This window comes from Sciurus carolinensis, chromosome 9, assembly GCF_902686445.1.
Source record: "Sciurus carolinensis chromosome 9, mSciCar1.2, whole genome shotgun sequence".
Classification (NCBI taxonomy): Eukaryota; Metazoa; Chordata; class Mammalia; order Rodentia; family Sciuridae; genus Sciurus; species Sciurus carolinensis.
The window spans coordinates 70,923,537-70,943,482 of NC_062221.1; the positions used below are offsets into that span (position 1 = coordinate 70,923,537).

Genomic DNA, 19,946 nt, shown 5'->3' on the forward strand with positions numbered 1-19,946 from the left:
CTCAAACTGGAGGTGAGCATGGGTGGAATCTAGGATTTTGGAAGAAAGCAATACGTTTAGCTAAGAGCATTTCTCAAGCTTGGTGACATCTGAGTCTTAGGCATACTTGAGGCTTTGGCATGAGACCAGTCTGCTTTGTGGTATGTTCTGTGGGCCCACTTTGTTTCTTTGAATCTAGGCCCAGTGTCTTTGTACTGTCCTTTGCAGTGCTAAGATGTTCATTCCCAAACCTTATAGAAAATTTACTTTAAAAGTCTAGAAGTAATTAAATTGCCTCTTGCTTAAAAACACCAGACAGATACTCGTCTAAAAGTTGTAAATTTGAATTAGGTTGGCTTAGTTTTCCCCTTTCTGCCTTTCTGTCCCCTTTAAAAGCTTAATGTGAGAAACTGCAGTAAGCCTTCATCCTCCTGTGCCTTTTCCCATCTTCATTGATCTCTCTACCTTTCCTGGAAGGTTGCTCAGATGACTCAGGCACTGTTCTCTGCAGAGTTTGATATCTGGGTTTATTTTTCTGATGTGAGCCTTTCTTTTCACTTGCTCTCCAGGTGAGCCTGGCATTTGCTAGGAACCAGAGTGGAACCGGCAAAGTGGCCAGCAACAGAGTCCTGATCCAAATGGAGAAAGGGAACCAGGCGTACCTCAACCTGGAGTGGGAAACTTGATAGGAGGTCAGAAGTACTTCAGCTTTGGATTCTCATTTTCCTTTTTTAAGGAACTGAGCGCCAGAAGGTAGAGACTTAAGAAAGGGGAGAGAGGAAGCATCAAATCTTCAGGGTGCAGCTTTCAGTTGTAGCCTTATTTAGCAAGTTCTGAATAGTGAAAAATAAGCAATTGTAACTGTATGATAGGTGTTTCCTTGTATGGTACTATTCTTGGAGTATTAAGAGGAAGTGAAAGTTGTAGTTATTTTGGTTACCTTTTGTTACTTCAGGTGATATCATTTATTAGATTTCTTTCCCTCTTTTTTTCAGGTTACTGACTTTTTTTCTTGAGTTGTATAATTAAACTTAGTTTTTGTCTATTTTTATCCTAACTATATATTTGTGTTTACCGTCAATTCTGGGTTTTACCATTTCATAACTTTCAGGTTATATTCTAATCTAGCACCCAAAGCTAAAACATTAAAAAAAAAAAACTACAAATCTCACTAAAATATAGCTGAAATTACAGACTGTGATGAAAGGGAAGTTATATAGTTCAAAGTACATCCAGTTTTTAAAGAATGTTCTTACATGTTAAATATATTTGATACTTGCTTTTTCCAACAGTAACAGGGTCTTATATTTAGGAATTCTGAGAGTGAGAGAGAGAGACAGAAAGACATGGTTATAAAAAATTCTACACATGCAGCTTGAGAGTTTTTAGAAGATATAAACACCAATGTAATTGGCACCCTTTGTGTGTGTTTTTTATGCCTTATTAATGCATGAATATGGTTATGTCTTCACTTGTCTTCTAGTTATAGTTATTCATTTGCTTCTGTCTCTGGTAACAACAAAACTGCTTTTTGATTTCTGTTCTTGAATCTTCTTTGCATTCAGAGGTTAGATCATCATTATGCCTTTCTTAGTAATAAACAACTCTTGACACTGTTTTGCTAAGATGTACTGGTTTCTAATTTTTATCATTCATGTTCAGACTGTTTTCCACTTATTTTTCATTTCCCTAATCACCATCCCTCTATTTAGTTTCGTTTCTCCTTTTTATTCACTTGAGTAGCTTCTGGAATTCCTTCTCATTTCCTCTGAGAACTTTGGAGCTATATTCAGATAGCAGTTTGTACTCAGACAAACTTAGAATTATTTAATATTTTAAGTAGCTTTTTACACTGACAGCTTCAGTATAATCTTTATTTACCCAGGTTGTTAGTATTTCTTTTGCATCAAAATCTTACTGCTATCCTTTTTCTCTTCTATATGTAAACAATTCTTATTCTTTCCAGATTGCTTTTCCTTAGACTCCTTTTCTTTTGACTTGATCTTTGCAGTATCTGATGATTATTACTGAACTTTGAGCCTGCCTGTGGTAGGACAGTCTACTTTTATGCTTATATGTCTCTGATTTAGCTAATTAATTTTTCTAGTAAGCAAAACAAACTACATTTTAGGCAGCTTTTTTTTTTTTTTTTTTTTTTTTTTTTTTAACCATAAATAATCTGGTATACCTCCATTTGAAATTTCTTGCCCTGGATACCAAAACTAAAAGCAGTTGAAATATTGCTATGCCATTGTTACAGGTATGTTTCAGAGAGGGAGTGCAGCATACTAGATGAGGAGACAGTAATCTAGTCCTTTTCTGACTGGCTGTATATATTACTCAAATCATTAGTCACTAGTTGGAACTTTTTCTGATATTTCTTCATTCATAACTAGCAAAACCAGACATCTTAACTTCTTGGGCTGTTGTGAGGATCACCTCAGAGTATGTGAATTATTCTTTGAAAAACATAAAGTGCTGTACAAATGTAAAGTTTAATTCAGACAGATTAAAAAGGGTTTGAGCATTGCTTTCATTAGTAATTTAACTATAGAAATGAATGTGTGAAGAGGTTGCCCCCAACCCCCATATTCAGGGTTTTATCTGTGTCTCTTAAACTTTGGTTATAAGAAAACATTTTCAGATATAGTTTATGTTGAGGAAATTAGTGTCTAGGTTGACCATCAAGCTGTTTTATCACACCTGCGTTTGTCACTTTTATAGGTTTCTTTGAACATCCCCTTCTTTAATTGCCTCTATGAATTTGCTGTCATTCATGCAGCTTTGGACTGTACTATACCCTCATATCCTGTCTTCCTCTACCCCCAGTGATTGATTAGTTTTCCCTATGACAGTCGTTTCTTAATTGATCCAAAAGCTTAGAAAAAAATCAAATGTACATTTTTTTTTCAAATGTACATTTTTGGTGATGTTATTGATCTCTTATTCAAAGGCCATACTACTGAATTATTTTCCTGTATGTATACTTTATTAAAGGATAAATAGAAGATAAAATGAGGGAAGGAATCAACCTAAACTTTAATTAAAAATTCTTATTTAAGTGGAAATGTAAACCTTCACTTTTGGACTTATCAATATTAAACCAAAGAATCAAGTTCCTATTAGAAATACGTAGAATTTGTAATATGCTGTATTTTTTGTTGGCCATAATTTTCTTCATATCTTCTGTTTGCCATTGCTATAATACTAGATCACCTTTTACTCAGTTTACCTTTTTTTCTTTCCCTATTAAGAATGTTCTTTTAAGGGGCTGGGGAGATAGCTCAGTTGGTAGAGTGCTTGCCTTGCAAATACAAGGCCCTGGGTTCAATCACCAGCACTGCAAAAAAAAAAAAAAAAAAAAAGAATGTTCTTTTAAAAAACTCTTTTATCTCTGTACCTTGTTTTGGAGTCTTCTCATTTATTGAAAGCTCTTATGCTTGGGAATCATTAATTTTATGTCTGTTAACTCCTTTTGACCTACTTAACATTTAAAATATCTTTTACCTTTTTTTTTTAATTGTGACTGTATTTTATACTAACATCTATTCCCATTTCACTTTGCCTATCTTATACAGATTTTTTTATTGGATTACATACATAGTAAAAGGCCTAAAGGAACATAGGGCTTTCTGGTTAAAGTTTTTCTTATCCTTATTTCCCAGTCATCTAGGCCCCTCCATTGTAGGCATTAAGGAGGTAATTTGTACAATAAGTATATTAATTCATATATTTCTTTTTAACCATTTTAGGTAATACAATATACCATAATAATGTACACCTAATGCCATAGCAATGTATGCTGTTTGGCATTTCATTGTTGTTGTTTTTATTTAAATCCTGGAAGATCATTCTGCATCAACATATGAGAAAAACTCTCATTTTTGTAGTCTCATATTAACTCTGTACCTTGATCTGAAATTTTAAGACACCTTGAATATTCTTCTAGACTGAGGAATTTTTTCTAGTCATTCCTTTGAAATTAAAATGGAATTCAACTCATTAGTGATATGTGAATAATGATCTCAGATTCTTTTCTTCGCGTACAGAAAACTTTATTGTTATAAGTAAAAAAAAAGTTTTAAAATTCTAATAAGATAATGAAAATTATTTTTATTTTTATCTTAATAGTTTGAATCAGCTTGGGTACTGACAAATATTGCTTCAGGAAATTCTCTTCAGACCCGGATTGTGATTCAGGCAGGAGCAGTTCCCATCTTCATAGAGTTGCTCAGCTCAGAGTTTGAAGATGTCCAAGAACAGGTAAAAAAATACAACAAAAAGGAAAGCATATGAAAGAATAAATTTTTCCTGTCTGCCATTTTCTTGACTTCAGTTTGACTTCTTGGCCAGGATAATTACAGGGAGTGTTCTAGAAATCCAAGCTTTACCAAAATAGAAAATTATTTAGTTACTGTAGGTACAATTTCTTCTAGACACATAAAACTTTCCCCCTTTTCAACCCTGACATTCTTTAAGCCCTATATATATACCTTTTTAGACCATGTAAGCAGTTACTGATATAAGACCTTTTCCTTGTAGGAATTGTTGTGTTAGTATCAGAGTAAGTGTCTTTGCCACTTATGTGAAGTAAAAGACATATAAGACATGTTGTTTTACTACTATCAACCTTATCAAATTTGTAAAGATACATCACTATTAAATGATTTTCTTTTATAGTTTTATTGAGGTATAAATTGTCATGTAATAAACTATATATTTAAAGTATACAGTATGATAACCACAAAACCATCATTGTATTTAAAATAAGTATATTCAGCTGGGTGGGGGCACACATCTGTAATCCCTTTCACTCAGGAGGCTAAGGCAGGAGGAGTGCAAGTTTGAGGCCAACCTCAGCAGTTTAGCAAGGTCCTAAGCATCTTGGTGAGACCCGTCTCAAAATAAAAAAGATTGGGGATATAACTTAGTGGTAAAGCACCCTGGGTTCAATCCACGGGGGTAAAAATTATCTTTACCACATCTAAAAGTTAATAAAGTTACTTGCATTTTGATTGCTTTTCAATTCTCTGTTGACTGTTTTGTGTTCTAAGCAAGATTAAAGTACATTTTTAAGTCAGCGAGTAAGCCATTTGAATCTCTGCTCTGTACTAAAGACTGTATGGAATGTTACATAGGGATGAGGATGGAGTCTTCTAAAATAAAGATAAGAATTGATTTTTCTCTTTAATGAGCTTTAATTTTTTTAATGAATGCCTAGATGCCTACATTTCCTTTTGTTTATTGTATATTTTAGAATATTTTATTCGTCCCCCAGTGCCATAACTATTTTAATTTGACTCCCTGATGAGTGAATTTTAAGAATATTTGTAGTTAGTTCATATGTAATATGTTGATTGCTGTATAGTTTTATAAGGTGTTAATGTTATATGCTGGCATCTTTTTTGAAAGAAATATGTGGGAATTAACATATACAACTGTCACTAACAAATAATTCTTTCACAGGCAGTTTGGGCTCTTGGCAACATAGCTGGAGATAGTACCATGTGCAGGGACTATGTCTTAGACTGCAATATTCTTCCCCCTCTTTTGCAGTAAGTCTCTTACTTCCTTTTTTGAGTAACAAAAATATGGGAAATTCCTTAGAAAGCATTACATCTTTGAAAGTCATTTTGGATTTCCAGATATATATATATATATATATATATATATATATATATATATATATTAACTCGTTTAGGTCATTTCTTCAGGCTCCCAATCTTAACTCCAGTTCCAAACTTCTGAATTAGTTGCATTAGAATTAATGAAGTTTAATTTTGGAGAAAAGCTATTTGAATGTATTTATTTTATCAGTAGCAGTTTAGTATTTCTCTTATGCCACCAGAGAATTAATATCTGCTGTATAATTAGCTGTTGTATCATCATGCTTGCAGGTTATTTTCAAAGCAAAACCGCCTGACCATGACCCGGAATGCAGTATGGGCTTTGTCTAATCTCTGTAGAGGAAAAAGCCCACCTCCAGAATTTGCAAAGGTAAGGACTATGCTTGTAGAAAACTGGCAGTAAAATGCAGTTAAAAAAAAATGTAGCACCCAACATTAATGTTTATAAAATGATACTTTTTGATAAAATTTAGCATGGTAGGACTTTATTGGTTTCTAGAGAATTGGTTTTTGGTGGTTTTTATTTACTTGGGATTCTTTCTCACTGTGGAAAGCTCCAAATTCATCTTAAAACCTTAGCATATTTTGTTCATAATGAAGTATTGAAAATACAGAATTTCCCAGCTTTGGCATTTTTGAAAACTTCTTTATGCCTTTGGTCTACAAAGTGTGGATTTTGACAGAGAACCTCACTCTTAAGAAGTGGTGTCTATAAAACTTTTCTTCCTGAAATGATTTTTCTTGGATTCTGCCAACCATCAGCAAAGTAAAAATTGCAGGACCCTTGATAGCATTCCCAGAGATGGAAATGCCACTCAGCCCTTTGCTAGTCAAACTCTCGAAGTATAAATCTAACTCCAGGTCATCAAGTGTCTGCTTGATAGCCTTCTTGGTTATCTCACCTCACTCCTTTTTTTTTGCTGTGCTGGGGATTGAACCCAGGGCCTTGTGCTTGCAAGGCAAGCACTCTGTCCACTGAGCTATATCCCCAACCCTCACCTCACTTCTGATTTCCATTCTTTTGAATTTCATAATCATATTATCTTCCTTTTACAGGTTTCCCCCTGTTTGAATGTCCTTTCCTGGTTGCTCTTTGTCAGTGACACTGATGTCCTGGCTGATGCCTGCTGGGCCCTCTCGTATCTATCAGATGGACCCAATGATAAAATTCAAGCAGTCATTGATGCAGGAGTATGTAGGAGACTGGTGGAGTTGCTAATGTAAGATATCTTTAAGAAAGTACTTTCCTCCCTTGTATTGTTTCCTGTTTGCTAATAATTACTAGTTGATGTATATTTTACTTATTATTGTGTTTTGGACTACTATTTTTTGTTTTTTTCATTTTATGTTATTTTTTTGAGGGTGGGTACCAGGGATTGAACTCATGGGCACTCAACTGAGCCACATCCCCAGCCCTATTTTGTATTTTATTCAGAGACGGGGTCTTACTGAGTTGCTTAACTTCTCGCTTTTGCTAAGGTTGGCTTTAAACTCGAGATCCTCCTGCCTCAGCCTCCTGAGCCATTAAGATTACAGAAATGTTGTACTGCACCCAGCTCTTTTGTTCATACTGATGTCAATTTTTTTGTTTTGTTTTTTTCTTATGAGATTTATGGAGAACCTCATATTCTTTTGTCATAGTTACCCTTTAGCAGAAATTTTTGGAAAACATTGATCTGTGATTCCAGCCCACAGTGGGTGACCTAACATCAACCCCTGGACATCAAAAGGCATCTGCCTCTAAAAATAGTATTTCTTATCTGTCTGTGCTCTTTAGAGTTTAATGTAGACTGGTATCAGATGTTGAATCTTTATTTTACTCCCTTTATAATGCTTTTGATGATGGAGTGAAAGATTTTCTCATGATATAATAATTGAGATTATATTAATCAAGTTTTTAGTTAAGACTATAGAAGGAAAAAAGAAAAAAGTAGAGTAATAAGACAATGAAGAAATGGTGTAGTTTTAAGCAACAAGAAGTTTAATTGAAGTATGAATAGATGTAAAGAGACATTGTCCCAGACTTGAGAATGTGGAATGGATTAGATAAGTAGAATGTATAGAACACAAAATTCTGGGATTATAGCTGGCCACAGACTGGTTGTAAATCAGTAAAGTAGTACTATTGTTGACTTAAAAGCAATATGATGTTGTAGAAGTTAAAAAACATTGAAAGTCTGAGACTTAATCCTTTGTATCCTTTAGTTTTTATTGTTCATTTTAATCATTTATTTTAGCCATCAATCTTAAATGTGAAGGAACTGACACAGTTTTTAAAAAATTGTTTAATTTATTATTTAGTTGTCAATGGGTCTTTATTTATATATGGTGCTGAGAATCTAACCCAGTGCCTCATGCTTGCCAGGCAAGCGGTCTACCACTGAACTACCACGCCAACCCCAAGAACTGACACAGTTTTAAGAGGAGTGATTAGTATCATTTAAAAAGAACAAAAATAAGACCTTTAAGTAAAGATAAAGAATATTGACTTATTTACCCTAAAAACCAGACTTCATGTTTTTCTATTTTCATGTTTATCTTCATATTTTATACATATAAATCTGTCTTCAAGTATGTTATTATAGACTTTATTGATGGTTTCTTTTGACCAGTAAGACAGCTTAGTAGGTTTAATAGAGTTTAGCATTTAAAGTGTGAATTCACACTTTAAATTCTTAAATTGGTTCAACTGTTGATATGAGTTTCACCTCCTTTTAAAATTAATTTACAGGAGGATCACAAGTTCGAGGCCATCCTCAGCAACTTAAGCCCTAAGTAACTTAGTAAGACCCTGTCCCAAAATTAAAAACAAAAACAAAAACAAAAAGCAAAAGGGTTGGGGGTAGAGGTTATAGATCTGTGGTAAAGCATCTTTGGGTTAAATCTCCAGAACCCAAATAAATAAACAAACAAAAAACATATATCTGTCTTGTTCCCTGTTTATCTGAGCAACCATAGAAGACCAGTTAAAGAGGAAGTGAAGCCTGTATTAAAGAATGAGAGGGAGTACTTGGAATCCATTCGATGAAATCCTGGAAAAGATTACTCTTTGTGTAATTTTTTCTAAAAATTCTAAATACAGGGGAAGACAGCTATTCTAGGGGTCACAAAACATTCTGTCATCATGGTAGGATTCCCTTAATAATCATATCAGTACCTTTCTGTTCTAAAATCTTATCACAAATTATTTCTTTTGGATTTCAGCCCTCAAGAAAAAAGATTGTGGATAGAATTACTGACTAGACTATAACATTTCTTTTTATGGTTGCAGGCATAATGATTATAAAGTGGTTTCTCCTGCTCTGCGGGCTGTGGGAAACATTGTCACAGGGGATGATATTCAGACACAGGTATGAATAAATGGTAACTTTTTTTCTCAAAAACAATACATTGAACTCCATGATTGTATTTCCATTATAATATTTAATTGATATTATTGAGGGAAACTGATACTTTTTTGCTAATGTTTGTTTAAAATGTTGGCTTTTAGCATCTACTCTCAAAACTTTGACTGTGTGTGTTTACCTGTTACTTGTAGCAATTTTGTGTTCCCCTCTAATAAAGACTTTATTTGGTTGGGCAGATTTGTTTCCTTCTACTTGTACTTGAAATGGTTTTGGGGAACATCAGAAGCTTGTAGTAGCATCTTTTTCTCTTTCTTTAAACTTTTCTGATAGCTGCCTCCTTTTGTACGTGATATGTCTCCTGTGTAAGGAAGGTTCTTGCTCCTAGTTCCTCATATCCATTCTACTTAAGTGACCTTAAGACACATTCTCAGTGGATTGTTCTAGCCATTTTTTTTTTTTCAGATGTCTCAGATGCATTGATGGTGATGATTTAAAATTATCTTAAAATTGTCTTAGGCTTCTGCGGTGTTGAAATTTTAGTTCTTTGCTTCATTAGCCATTTGTTCCTTCTTACCAAATTCATTTTCCTGATTTCTTTTGTTTATATGCATTCTCTAGGAGTAGTCCTTCAGCATCATTCATAGACCTTATTTATAATTTCAGTGATCACATTTATGTGCATGGATTGAGAATTGGGAATTGTTTTTTAGCCTTAGTTTGCTCTTAACTGGCTCCGACTTTTAGAAAGCATTTAATGTTTTTACTTTTCCTAATCTCTAACATTAAGGAGGCTAGATTTGTTTTCTTAAGTGTCTTTCATTTGTTATATATCTGTTTCCAATTTATTCTGTCCACAAAGGAACTAATTTCCTACTGTGTACTGAACCTCTGCTTCTGTTTCCTGTCTTGGTAAATGGCACAAACAGTTGTCCATGTCAGAAACCTAGACAGCAGCTTGATTTTTCCCTCTCCTCCACTTGTCATCAGTTTCTAAGTCCTGTTACTCCATCTCTGTTCGTCCCTGCAGTGCTTAGTTTAGATATTTCAGACAAGAGAAGAAGAAAAGAATATATGGTTGATTGAATAAAATTTCTCTGGAAGGAAATATAGGAAACTCACATTGGATGTCTCCAAAAAGAAGTGAGTGTTTTGGGTACAAGAATAGAAAGTTGTCTTTTAACTATTTAGTTCCTTATACTTCCTGATGTTTGAAACCATACCAGTGTATTATTTTTCAAAAATTAAAGTTTCTAGGGTTGGAGATGTTGCTCAGTAGTGGAGTGATTGCTTCTCATGTGTGAAGCCCTAGGTTCATTCCCTGTTAGCCCCCTGAAAAAAGTTTCTACATCTCCCCCTCCCACTGCATACTCATATGTTTCTGCCATGTTTGTTCTTGAACTCTCATCTCTGAACTTTGATACTTACTTTCTTCCCTGTGTGTGTAGAACATCTGTCTCCGTTGCCCATCCATGCCAGGACTGCCACCTCATACATACCTGCACTCTGCTAGTAAGGTTTTCTCTTTTCTCACATCTTGACGAATGTCATTTTCTCTGGGAAGCTTTGACCCCATACTCTTCAGTTAGTTGCTTTTTGTTTTATTAGAGTATTAATCACACTGTACTTACTGTAACTGTTAAATTATTGGGTTATAAGATGTTAGAGGTAGACTGTCAATCTTGTTCATTTGCATAGAGACTCAAAATATTTATTGAATGGAATGAAGTTCTCAATCTATACATCTAGGTCTGACCCATTTCAAGTTCCTGTCCCATGTCTTAAGACTTGTTAGATATTTCTATTTGTATGTCTCATGTTGTCTCAGTATGTTCAAGTTCCAAGTTCTGATTCTTCCTGTTTTGATAAATTCTAAACTTTGCAGTTATATTTGGTGTCTTTTCTCTGTATACTTTGTATAGCAGATCACCAAGCCTTGTTGATTCTTACTGTTGCTAGATCCACTTATGATTACCTTATTTTGGTCCTTGTCCTCTCACAAAGGTGTTTTTTCTTTTTCACACAAAGGTGATGTGCTCATCTGATTTATCTTCCTACCTCCCAAGTTACTCTTGTTTATTCCCTCTAGTAATAGCTTCATCTTTCCTAAAATAGTCTTCTTGTCATCGTTTATTTTACTCTTAGAAACAGTCAGCTTCTTTAATGGCTATGAGATGAAGGACCTTCTCATTCTTTCTAGTTGGGGGTTAGAACTAGTAGTATTCCTACTACTAGTCTGTTCTTTTATTCTCTTTTTTTGGACCTTTGGTAAGGGCATTGGGGATTTAACCCAAGGGCAATTTACCACTGAGCTTCATCTCCAGCATTTTTGTTTTTTATTTTGAGACAAGGAGTCACTAAGTTACTTAGAGCCTCACTAGGTTGCTGAGACTGGCCTTGAACTTAGGATCCTCCTGTCTCAGCCTCCTGAGCCACTGGAATTCCAGGCATGCACTATCATGCTTCTCTTTTCTTTTGCTCTTAAGGTAGTTTGTAGTACAAACTTTTCTATTTCTAGGTTTTAGGTGTAGCATCCTTCCTCTTCTTGGCTTCAGAAATCTTATGTGCATTCCAAGTTTTTATAAAGTTTTATTCTTGACTCAAGTATTCTGTTTAATTCTGACATGTTTGTTTTCCAGATACTACTTTGGCATTTTTTAAATTGCTTTTTGACATCTCTTATACTGTTGTTTATCTTTTTTTTTTTTTTTTAAGGTTTGTATGGATTGAGTATAAAAAATATTTTTTCATTATAGAAAAATTAACAAATGAAAGTCACCCATAACTCTACTTTTTAAGTTTTTGTTGTATGCAATTTTATGTACTGCTTGTACAGTTTTATATACTGCTTTTTTCCTGGTGTTCACTTAACATTCTATTATAAAACCTTATAATTTCCTCTGAGTAGATATCCTAGAAGTAGAACTATTTGGATAAAATTGTGTCTTTTTAAAATGCTTCTAGATATTTATGACTAAATTGTGTTTAGAAAGAATTATTTTACTAGAAATTTTTGTTTTGGAGGCTGTGTTTAATTGCATTTCTTTCATTGTGAGTTTATTTTCTGTTAAAGTTTTGGTTTTTCTTTTCTATTTACATAATGAAGATAGCAGCCATCTTTATTTTTTGGAAATGTTTTTTCACATTGTGTGGTATACATTTTAAATTTTCCTATTTTTAACTCAGTGAAATTTTTATTTTTATCTTATAACTTTGTTTTATGCTTAGAAATATTTTCACCATCCCTAGATCAGCTATTGACTGATATTTTCTTCTATTTTATGGGGATTTTTTCCTTCATTTTAATATTGTTCCTATGTTGGTTGCAAGCATTAAGAATTGATTTTTAAAAATGATTTTCAGCTATTTAACTTCTTAACTTATTAAATAAACCTACCAGTCACTGGAGGACAGAAAAAGTTATTAAATTATTTGTAAGAATTTGCAGAGCTGGGGAGATAGCTCAGTCGGTAGAGTGCTTGCCTTGCAAGCACAAGGCCCTGGGTTCGATCCCCAGCACCCAAAAAAAAAGAATTTGCATTTGCTTCTGGATTAACTATTTTATTGTTTAGTGATTTATTCTTGCGCCTGCCATATACTATTTTGATCATTATAACTTTTATAATTTTATTTTAGTTTCTAGTAGAGTAGGCCTCCTTTTTCCATGTGTGTTTGTCTTACTGCCTCCCTTGCCTTTTTGAGCTGTTTGATGCCTTGTGCCATGTTTTTTCAATCCTCATATCCTTTAAAGAACTTTATATATATAGTCATTAAGTATGTATTGGTTCATTGACTGCAAGATAGATAGTTAGCAGAGGATTTCGAATCTGAGACTACTTTTCTTGTCCCTTAATATGTTTGCCCATCCAGAAGGCTTAGCTGTAGAGTCAGGAGGTGAATGAGTAATCCCTATTATAATTACTAATACTAATATTATTGTGTTTTATTAAGTATGATTTTAGTTGTTGTGAATATATAAAATGAAGCTAGTTTAATAGTCTTAGAAACTAATTTTTATTAATAGTAAATGTTTTTATGTATAGAAAGTTACTTAGTTTTAAGATATCAAGGGGAGATTTATTTCTCTGTCTATATTTTTCCTAAAATAAGCTTTGTGAGTTAAAGATTTACTTATATTTGGAACAGTACAATATGTTAAAAAGTTTTAAACTTTTCCTTTCAGGTAATTTTGAATTGTTCAGCTCTTCAGAGTTTATTGCATTTGCTGAGTAGCCCAAAGGAATCTATCAAAAAGGAAGCATGTTGGACAATATCTAATATCACAGCTGGAAATAGGGCACAGATCCAGGTAGTCTCATAGCACCTTTATTCTTATACCTTTATTGATTGGTAAGGTTTTTGTTTTTCTGTTTTTTTTTAATTCAGCCGTTAAAGTACGTATTTTTATTATTGCTTTGAAAATCACTAACTTCTGTTGCTATTTCATAGTCTGCTTCTTATTTTCTTTTTCCTGGCTTAGAAATGCTTATTCTTTTAAAATTTTTACTTATACCTTGGTTTACCCCTTTGTCTTTAATATTTGATGACTTACAAGATCAGGAAAAAGTATCTTGTACTTTTGAAATGTTTTAATGTGCTTTATGTTACACAGATTGACTTTGCTCTTGCCAAGTAAAATAGTTATTTTCCAGTGGAACCCTATATTAGATTATTTAATTTTTCATCCTTTGGAGATCTGTTTTTCTTTAAATGGTTATCTATCCTTTATTTTTGCTCTTCTGTCACTGGAAGAGTAACCTGAGAGGAAGACAAGCAGTGGGCTAATGTTTCAGCATGAACTGTGATCAAGGCTGCAACAGTGGCTAAAAACTGAGTGGAATCATAGAAGTCATCTAATCCAATATTTTCATTACATAATTATTATGTTTATCTGAGCATCACATTCTAATCCAAGAATGTATAATTATTATGCATCAATAAAAGTAAATGTAAAATAAACGATGAAGTTGAGGCTCAGAAAAATAGAATAGTGTCCTCAAGAACTTCTCCAGTAAATAACAGGACTAGGATCTTTCCACTAAAGTTTGCTGACTTCCTTCACTGGTATAGTAGAAAATATTCTTGAACAGGAAAGCATTATTAGTCATCCTGAGAAAACTGAATTAAGGACTGAGATTCATAGCTGTAGCAGTTTATAGTGTGGCTATGTAATGCCAGCTGTGGTTGATGGTCTACCGCCACCAGGCTCATATGTACCGCTTCTCAGTTTCTTGATTAAGAGAAATTATGGAAGTATACTTTAGGTTTTTAAGCTGATGGGGAACCTGAAGAAAGCAATTTTGGGCAAATTGCTTTAGTGTTAGTAAGTGGGGTCGAATAAAAGTACTCTGTCCTAACAATAGTTCCTTAAGTACAAATAAGGGAATTCTGATAATTTCATTGGGAGTAGTGCCTTAGATTATGATGGTGACAGTGATCCTAAAGGAAAAAGATAACCTTGGAATGTTTTAAAGTGAGAAGGAAAAGGAAACTTGGTAACTGATTGAATTTAGAATGGATGTGTAAATAAATAGCCTTTGTGAACTTAGAGACATTTAAATGGAGACCTGATAGGACAGATGATGTGTTTGGAATGAGTATCAGACTGAAAGTACATTGCTGGCTACCCTGGGCTGGAGCTTCAGTGACAAGCAAGGACTGGAGAGTTAACAGCATACCAGCAGGAATGGTTGCAGTGAGAGGGATGAGAGTAGCAGAGGAATAGGGAATCAAACTATAAATTGTTACATGGGGTACAACAAGAGAGGACAATAAAAGAGAAAAGAACTCAGGGAGAAACTAGGTGATCTTAAGATTTTAGTCTCCACAGAGGGTGTCATCCATGGTATTAAGGTGTAGCCTGATAGGAGTAATCAAAGAACCCTGGAGGACTTTACCCGGAGCTACACTTTGTGTGTGTGTGGTGCTTGGAATTGAACCATTGAACCCAGGGTCTCATACATGCTGGGTAGTAGGCAGTTAACCACTGAACTACATCCTCATTCCCCTTCCAATTTATTTTTAACAGAGGAATGGTGTCATTAGTAAAGCAAAGTTAAAAGTTGCAATTAGTATTAGGAATATTTTTACAAATCTTACTTCCTTTTCTACTTAAATTTTTCCAATTTTAATTTTTCCTCAATTTCAGACTGTCATAGATGCCAACATTTTTCCGGCCCTTATTAGCATATTGCAAACTGCTGAGTTTCGGACAAGGAAAGAAGCTGCTTGGGCCATCACAAATGCAACTTCTGGAGGATCAGCTGAACAGATCAAGTAAGTACTAGCCAGCATCCTATAAATTAAAGGAAAAATTGTTGCTGGGTTTACATCCCTCCTTCCCTAATATTACCTAGAATGAAAAATTGGCTAGAGTTGAGGAATAAGGTGAAAGATGATCATATTAAATAAGAATGCTTAATTCTGGCCCTTTGGATGCTTGTTCTCAGTGTGTAATTAGACTCAAATGTATATTTAATTTATTACACTTGTCTCATTCTTTTTGCTGAAATTAATTCTGGGAAGAGAGGAAAAAGGCATAGTCAAGGATTGATGCGATAGAAATACTTACAGGTTAGCTTCAGCCTACTCTGGACCTGCTTGATCAGAAGCATCTTAGATAGTCTAGGTTATTATTTGTAGAACTCAGAGCCCAACTATAATAGCCCAGTTCCTGCTATTTCTACTTTAGATGTCTTAATGGTAGAATTAGATCATACTTGAAATAGAGATATGTCTTAGAATAAAATACCGTATTCAGTAGAGGAAGTATCTTCTAAAGTATTTTGGTGTTCAAGAAGAAGAGAGAGATTTGTTGTAGCTTGATACTTAAATGGTTTCCTTCATAGTAATTTATAATCTTAGTCTGTAGAGAAGGCATAAATAAAGATGGGAATCAGTTCTTCAAAGGAGCATCATGCAATTAAATGTTAAATTCTGGATATCCAATGAAAGAAAATGAAGAGTGGTATAGGGAAAAATGGAACCTTTATCCTCCCACCTCCTTCTTCCTTATTGAACCCAGCGCCTGGAGCATACTCGTCAAGTGTTCTACCATTGAGCTTCATCCCCAGCCCTTTTAAAATACTTTTTAAAAATGCTTTTATTTTAAGTCATCCATGCTGACCTCGATCTTGCTCTCCTCCTGTCTCAGCCTCCCAGGTACCTGGGATTACTGACTGGTGTGTGCCACCATGCCCAACTTGCCTTAATTTTCTCAATGGGGGAATTCAGATGAGGGGAAGATGGTTCCAAAAATGTTAAAGCATTTGCCACTCCTTATAAGTGATAGCAGACAAACATAACTATTTCTATATTGTTGGTGTGTAGATTAGATTTATGCACTCAACAAAGGCTTAAAATCTGTTTGAAATTATAAAATAAAAATTACTCTTAACAAATTACAGAAATTCTTTAGGTAGAGAAGATAAGAAGTATGTACCTGAAATAATAAGAACTACAAATAGATTATTTATATGAATAGCTATTTTGATAAAAATTCATCATGGACAGGTTATTCAAGGAGGGCTTTGAATTGTCTCCAGAAGCATAAATATCTTTTTTTAGGTCTTTTTCAAACTCTTAAGATTCTGAGTCAGGGTACTGGGATTTTAAGTGAGCCATCATAGATGGTAATAACCTAAAGTAATTTATAGTTTTCATTGCCTCTGTACCAGATGCATTTTCTTAATGAAAACAATTAAATATGTGCTTCTAAAACATTTCTAAAATACCATGCTGTCTTTCATTAGAAAGTACTTTGGGAGTATTTTGCTCTGTTAGAGAAGAGTAGAATTGCTACAGTCCGCTTTTAAAATTCAGCATATTTATAATAATGAAGTGAATTATTAATCTTCTAGCAGTTTCATCTTACCCAGATGAAGTGTTATCTTGAATGATTATTATAAAAATATTAGTCCAAATTACAGAAACCAAACTGACTTTATCACTGATAAAAGAAATTTATTGAGAAATTGCCAAGTTGTCTTCCATACTGTCTGTCTCATTTTGCATTCCACCAGCAATAAGTGAGAGTTCCTGTTGCTCCCTGTGCTTGTCAGCATTAGATGTTGTCATTGTTTTGTATTTTAGTCAGTCCTAATAGGTATGTATGTTGTTTTAATTTGTTAGTTTCATAATATCACATGATAGGATATTGAAGATTGTTTCATATCTTAATTTGCCATCTGTTTATCTTCCTGGGATGAAATGTCTATTCAGACCTTTGAACATTTTTTAATTGAGTTTCTTATTGTTGAGTTTTGAGAGTTTTTTGTATATTTGGGATACCAGTATTTTATTAGATATGTGTTTGCAACTATTTTCTTTCAGTCTGTGGCTTGTCTTTTAATTCTTATAACAGCATCTTTCACAAAGCAGAAAATTTTTATTTTCTAATTTAAAATTTTAAAGTTTAGATTAATCATTTTTTTTTCTTTCCATGACTTAATAAGCTTTTGATATCTAAAACTTCATTGCCAAATCCAAATTTGCCTAAATTTTTTCTTATGTGGTCATCTTTTAACTTTTTACTTTTTTGAGGGGGCATATGGGGAATTGTCAGTCCTCCAACTTTGTTCTTCAGTATTGTATTACTATTCTGGCTTTGCTTTTCTGTATAAACTTCTAGAATCAGTTTGTTGGTATTTATAAAAGATCTTACTAGAATTTTGATTGGAATTATCATTGAATCTATAGATCAAGTTGGGAAGAAGTGACATTTTAACAACATTGAGTCTTCTGTCCATGATAATGGAGCAGTTCTTCATTTATTTTGATCTTAAAATTTTGACATTTTCCTCCTAATAGAGCCTATACATATTTTGTCAGATTTGTACTTCTTTAATGCTACTATAAATGATACTGTTTTAAATTTCAAATTCCAGTTGTTCATTACTAGTGTGTAGGAAAGGAATTGAATTTTATTAACCTTGTACTATGCAACCTTACCATAACTGCTTGTTAGTATGGGAGATTTTTGGTCTCAACTTCAATTGTTTGGGGTTTTCTGCATAGATACTGATAATATCTGGAAACAAAGATAATTTCTTCCTTCCCAGTCTGTTAACTTTTTCTTGCCTGCTCCACCCCCCATCTTTTAAATAAGTGCATTAGCAATGGTGAACGAGTACATCCTTGCTGTGTTCTCAGTCTTTCTTATCATTTAAGTATGGTGTTACCTGTACAGTTTTTGTTGAGGTTCTTTATCAAGTTAACAAATTTTCCTCTAATTTTGATGAATCTTTTACATTTTAATTATGAATGAGTGTTGGATTTTTACAAAATTTTTGCATCTATTGAAATGATCATATGTTGATGTGATCAATTACTTTTTTTTTTTTTTTTCCTAACTGTTGGGTCAACCTTGCATACCTGGAAAACAAAATCCCACTTAATGTATAATTCTTTTTACATATTGCAGGATTTTATCTGGTAATACTTTGTTGAGAATTTTTGCATTTATGGCTTTAGTAGAAATTAATTTATAATTCTTCCTTATATTGTGTATTTAGTTTATTAGGAAAATAATTAGGAAAGTGAGTTAAGTGTTCCTCTCCTTCCGATTTTTGGAAGAGATCATAGAATACTAGTATGTTGTCCTTAAATGTTTGATAGAATTCACCAGTGAAATCATCTCATCGTAGTGCTTTCTATTTTGGAGGGTTAATTATTGACTTAATTTCTTTTAATACATATAAGTCTATTCATATTACCCATTTCTCCTTGTGTGAGTTTTGATAGTCTTGTCCAAGAAATTTCATCATCTAAGTTATCAAATTTGTGGGCATAGTTATTTATATTATTTCTTTATTATCCTGTTAATGTCCATAGCATCAGTAATAGTCCTCTTTATTTTATGATATTAGTAATGTTGTCATCATCATCATCATCATCATCATCTTCCTCCCTTCTGTTTTTGGTTTGCCTGGGTAGACATTGATTTTTATATATTTTTGAAATTGAAAATACAGCAGTGTGAGAAAGAAAGTAGAAAGTAGTAGAGTGCACTAGCAGTATGTTCCAAAATGACACTGTTCACATCCTCAGAATGCACCTGGATTCATTATCTCTGCCTCCCATACATAACTTGAGAAACCAGAATGATACAAAAGTAACATTAATATCTGCCATGACTGTGATGTTTTTTGTGTCTTGATTCCATCACAGTTAATCCTGAATGCATGTTAAATTCTGCCTGAATTAAAGAAATTCAGCTCAAGAGTCCTCTCTACATTTGTTTTATTCTTCCCATAGTCTTCTCACAATTTAGTAAAATTCTAATCACATTTGAATTATTTGACCTCCTGGGTTTGTGCTGTGTTTCAGAACCAAGTGTATCTTGGTTGGGAATTGTGGCTTCCTATAGCAACAAAAAGACATCAGTTTATCAAAACTATGCTATTTTCATGAGTTGCTTATATTCAAGGCTAGAAAAAATTTCTATTTCTTACAGTCCACAAATTGGAGAACTAGTTTTGGTTAATTTTTTTATAGCTTTTTTGATGGTGAAGTGTATAGTTGACTGGGTACCTGTTTTCATCTCTGTAGTCAGTTTGAGGATGACTCACCAGTTTCATAACAGTTTTACAGATTCAGAAATTTTGTTTTGACTAAATTGTCCTTGTATTAATTTAGGTACCTAGTAGAGCTGGGTTGTATCAAGCCGCTCTGTGATCTCCTCACTGTCATGGACTCTAAGATTGTACAGGTTGCCCTTAATGGCTTGGAAAACATCTTGAGGCTTGGAGAACAAGAAGCCAAAAGGAATGGCGCTGGCATTAACCCTTACTGTGCTTTGATTGAAGAAGCTTATGGTAAGATGCTTTGACTGAAGAAGGTTGTGGCCAAAAATTAACTCATAGATGCAGTCTAATGAAAACATTAATATTGCTAGGTACTGGAAGATGTGGTGACTGTTAAGGAAATTACCATTTCTACAAAATAGATATTGCTTACATACGTATTTAGGAAGTCAGTTTATAGTATTAGCTTTCAG

The 19,946-nt window shown here is 33.6% G+C and overlaps 1 protein-coding gene across 1 annotated transcript in view; it reads left to right on the forward strand.

Moving 5' to 3' along the window:
* Nucleotides 1-19,946, forward strand: part of Kpna1 (karyopherin subunit alpha 1) — a 59,213-nt gene that overhangs the window by 34,187 nt on the left and 5,080 nt on the right. The window contains exons 6-13 of the mRNA XM_047563752.1: nt 4,111-4,242; nt 5,446-5,534; nt 5,877-5,976; nt 6,663-6,826; nt 8,878-8,956; nt 13,134-13,259; nt 15,099-15,226; nt 19,586-19,764. Of these exons, the coding sequence (XP_047419708.1) occupies nt 4,111-4,242; nt 5,446-5,534; nt 5,877-5,976; nt 6,663-6,826; nt 8,878-8,956; nt 13,134-13,259; nt 15,099-15,226; nt 19,586-19,764 (997 nt within the window). The remainder of the gene's footprint in view (nt 1-4,110; nt 4,243-5,445; nt 5,535-5,876; nt 5,977-6,662; nt 6,827-8,877; nt 8,957-13,133; nt 13,260-15,098; nt 15,227-19,585; nt 19,765-19,946) is intronic.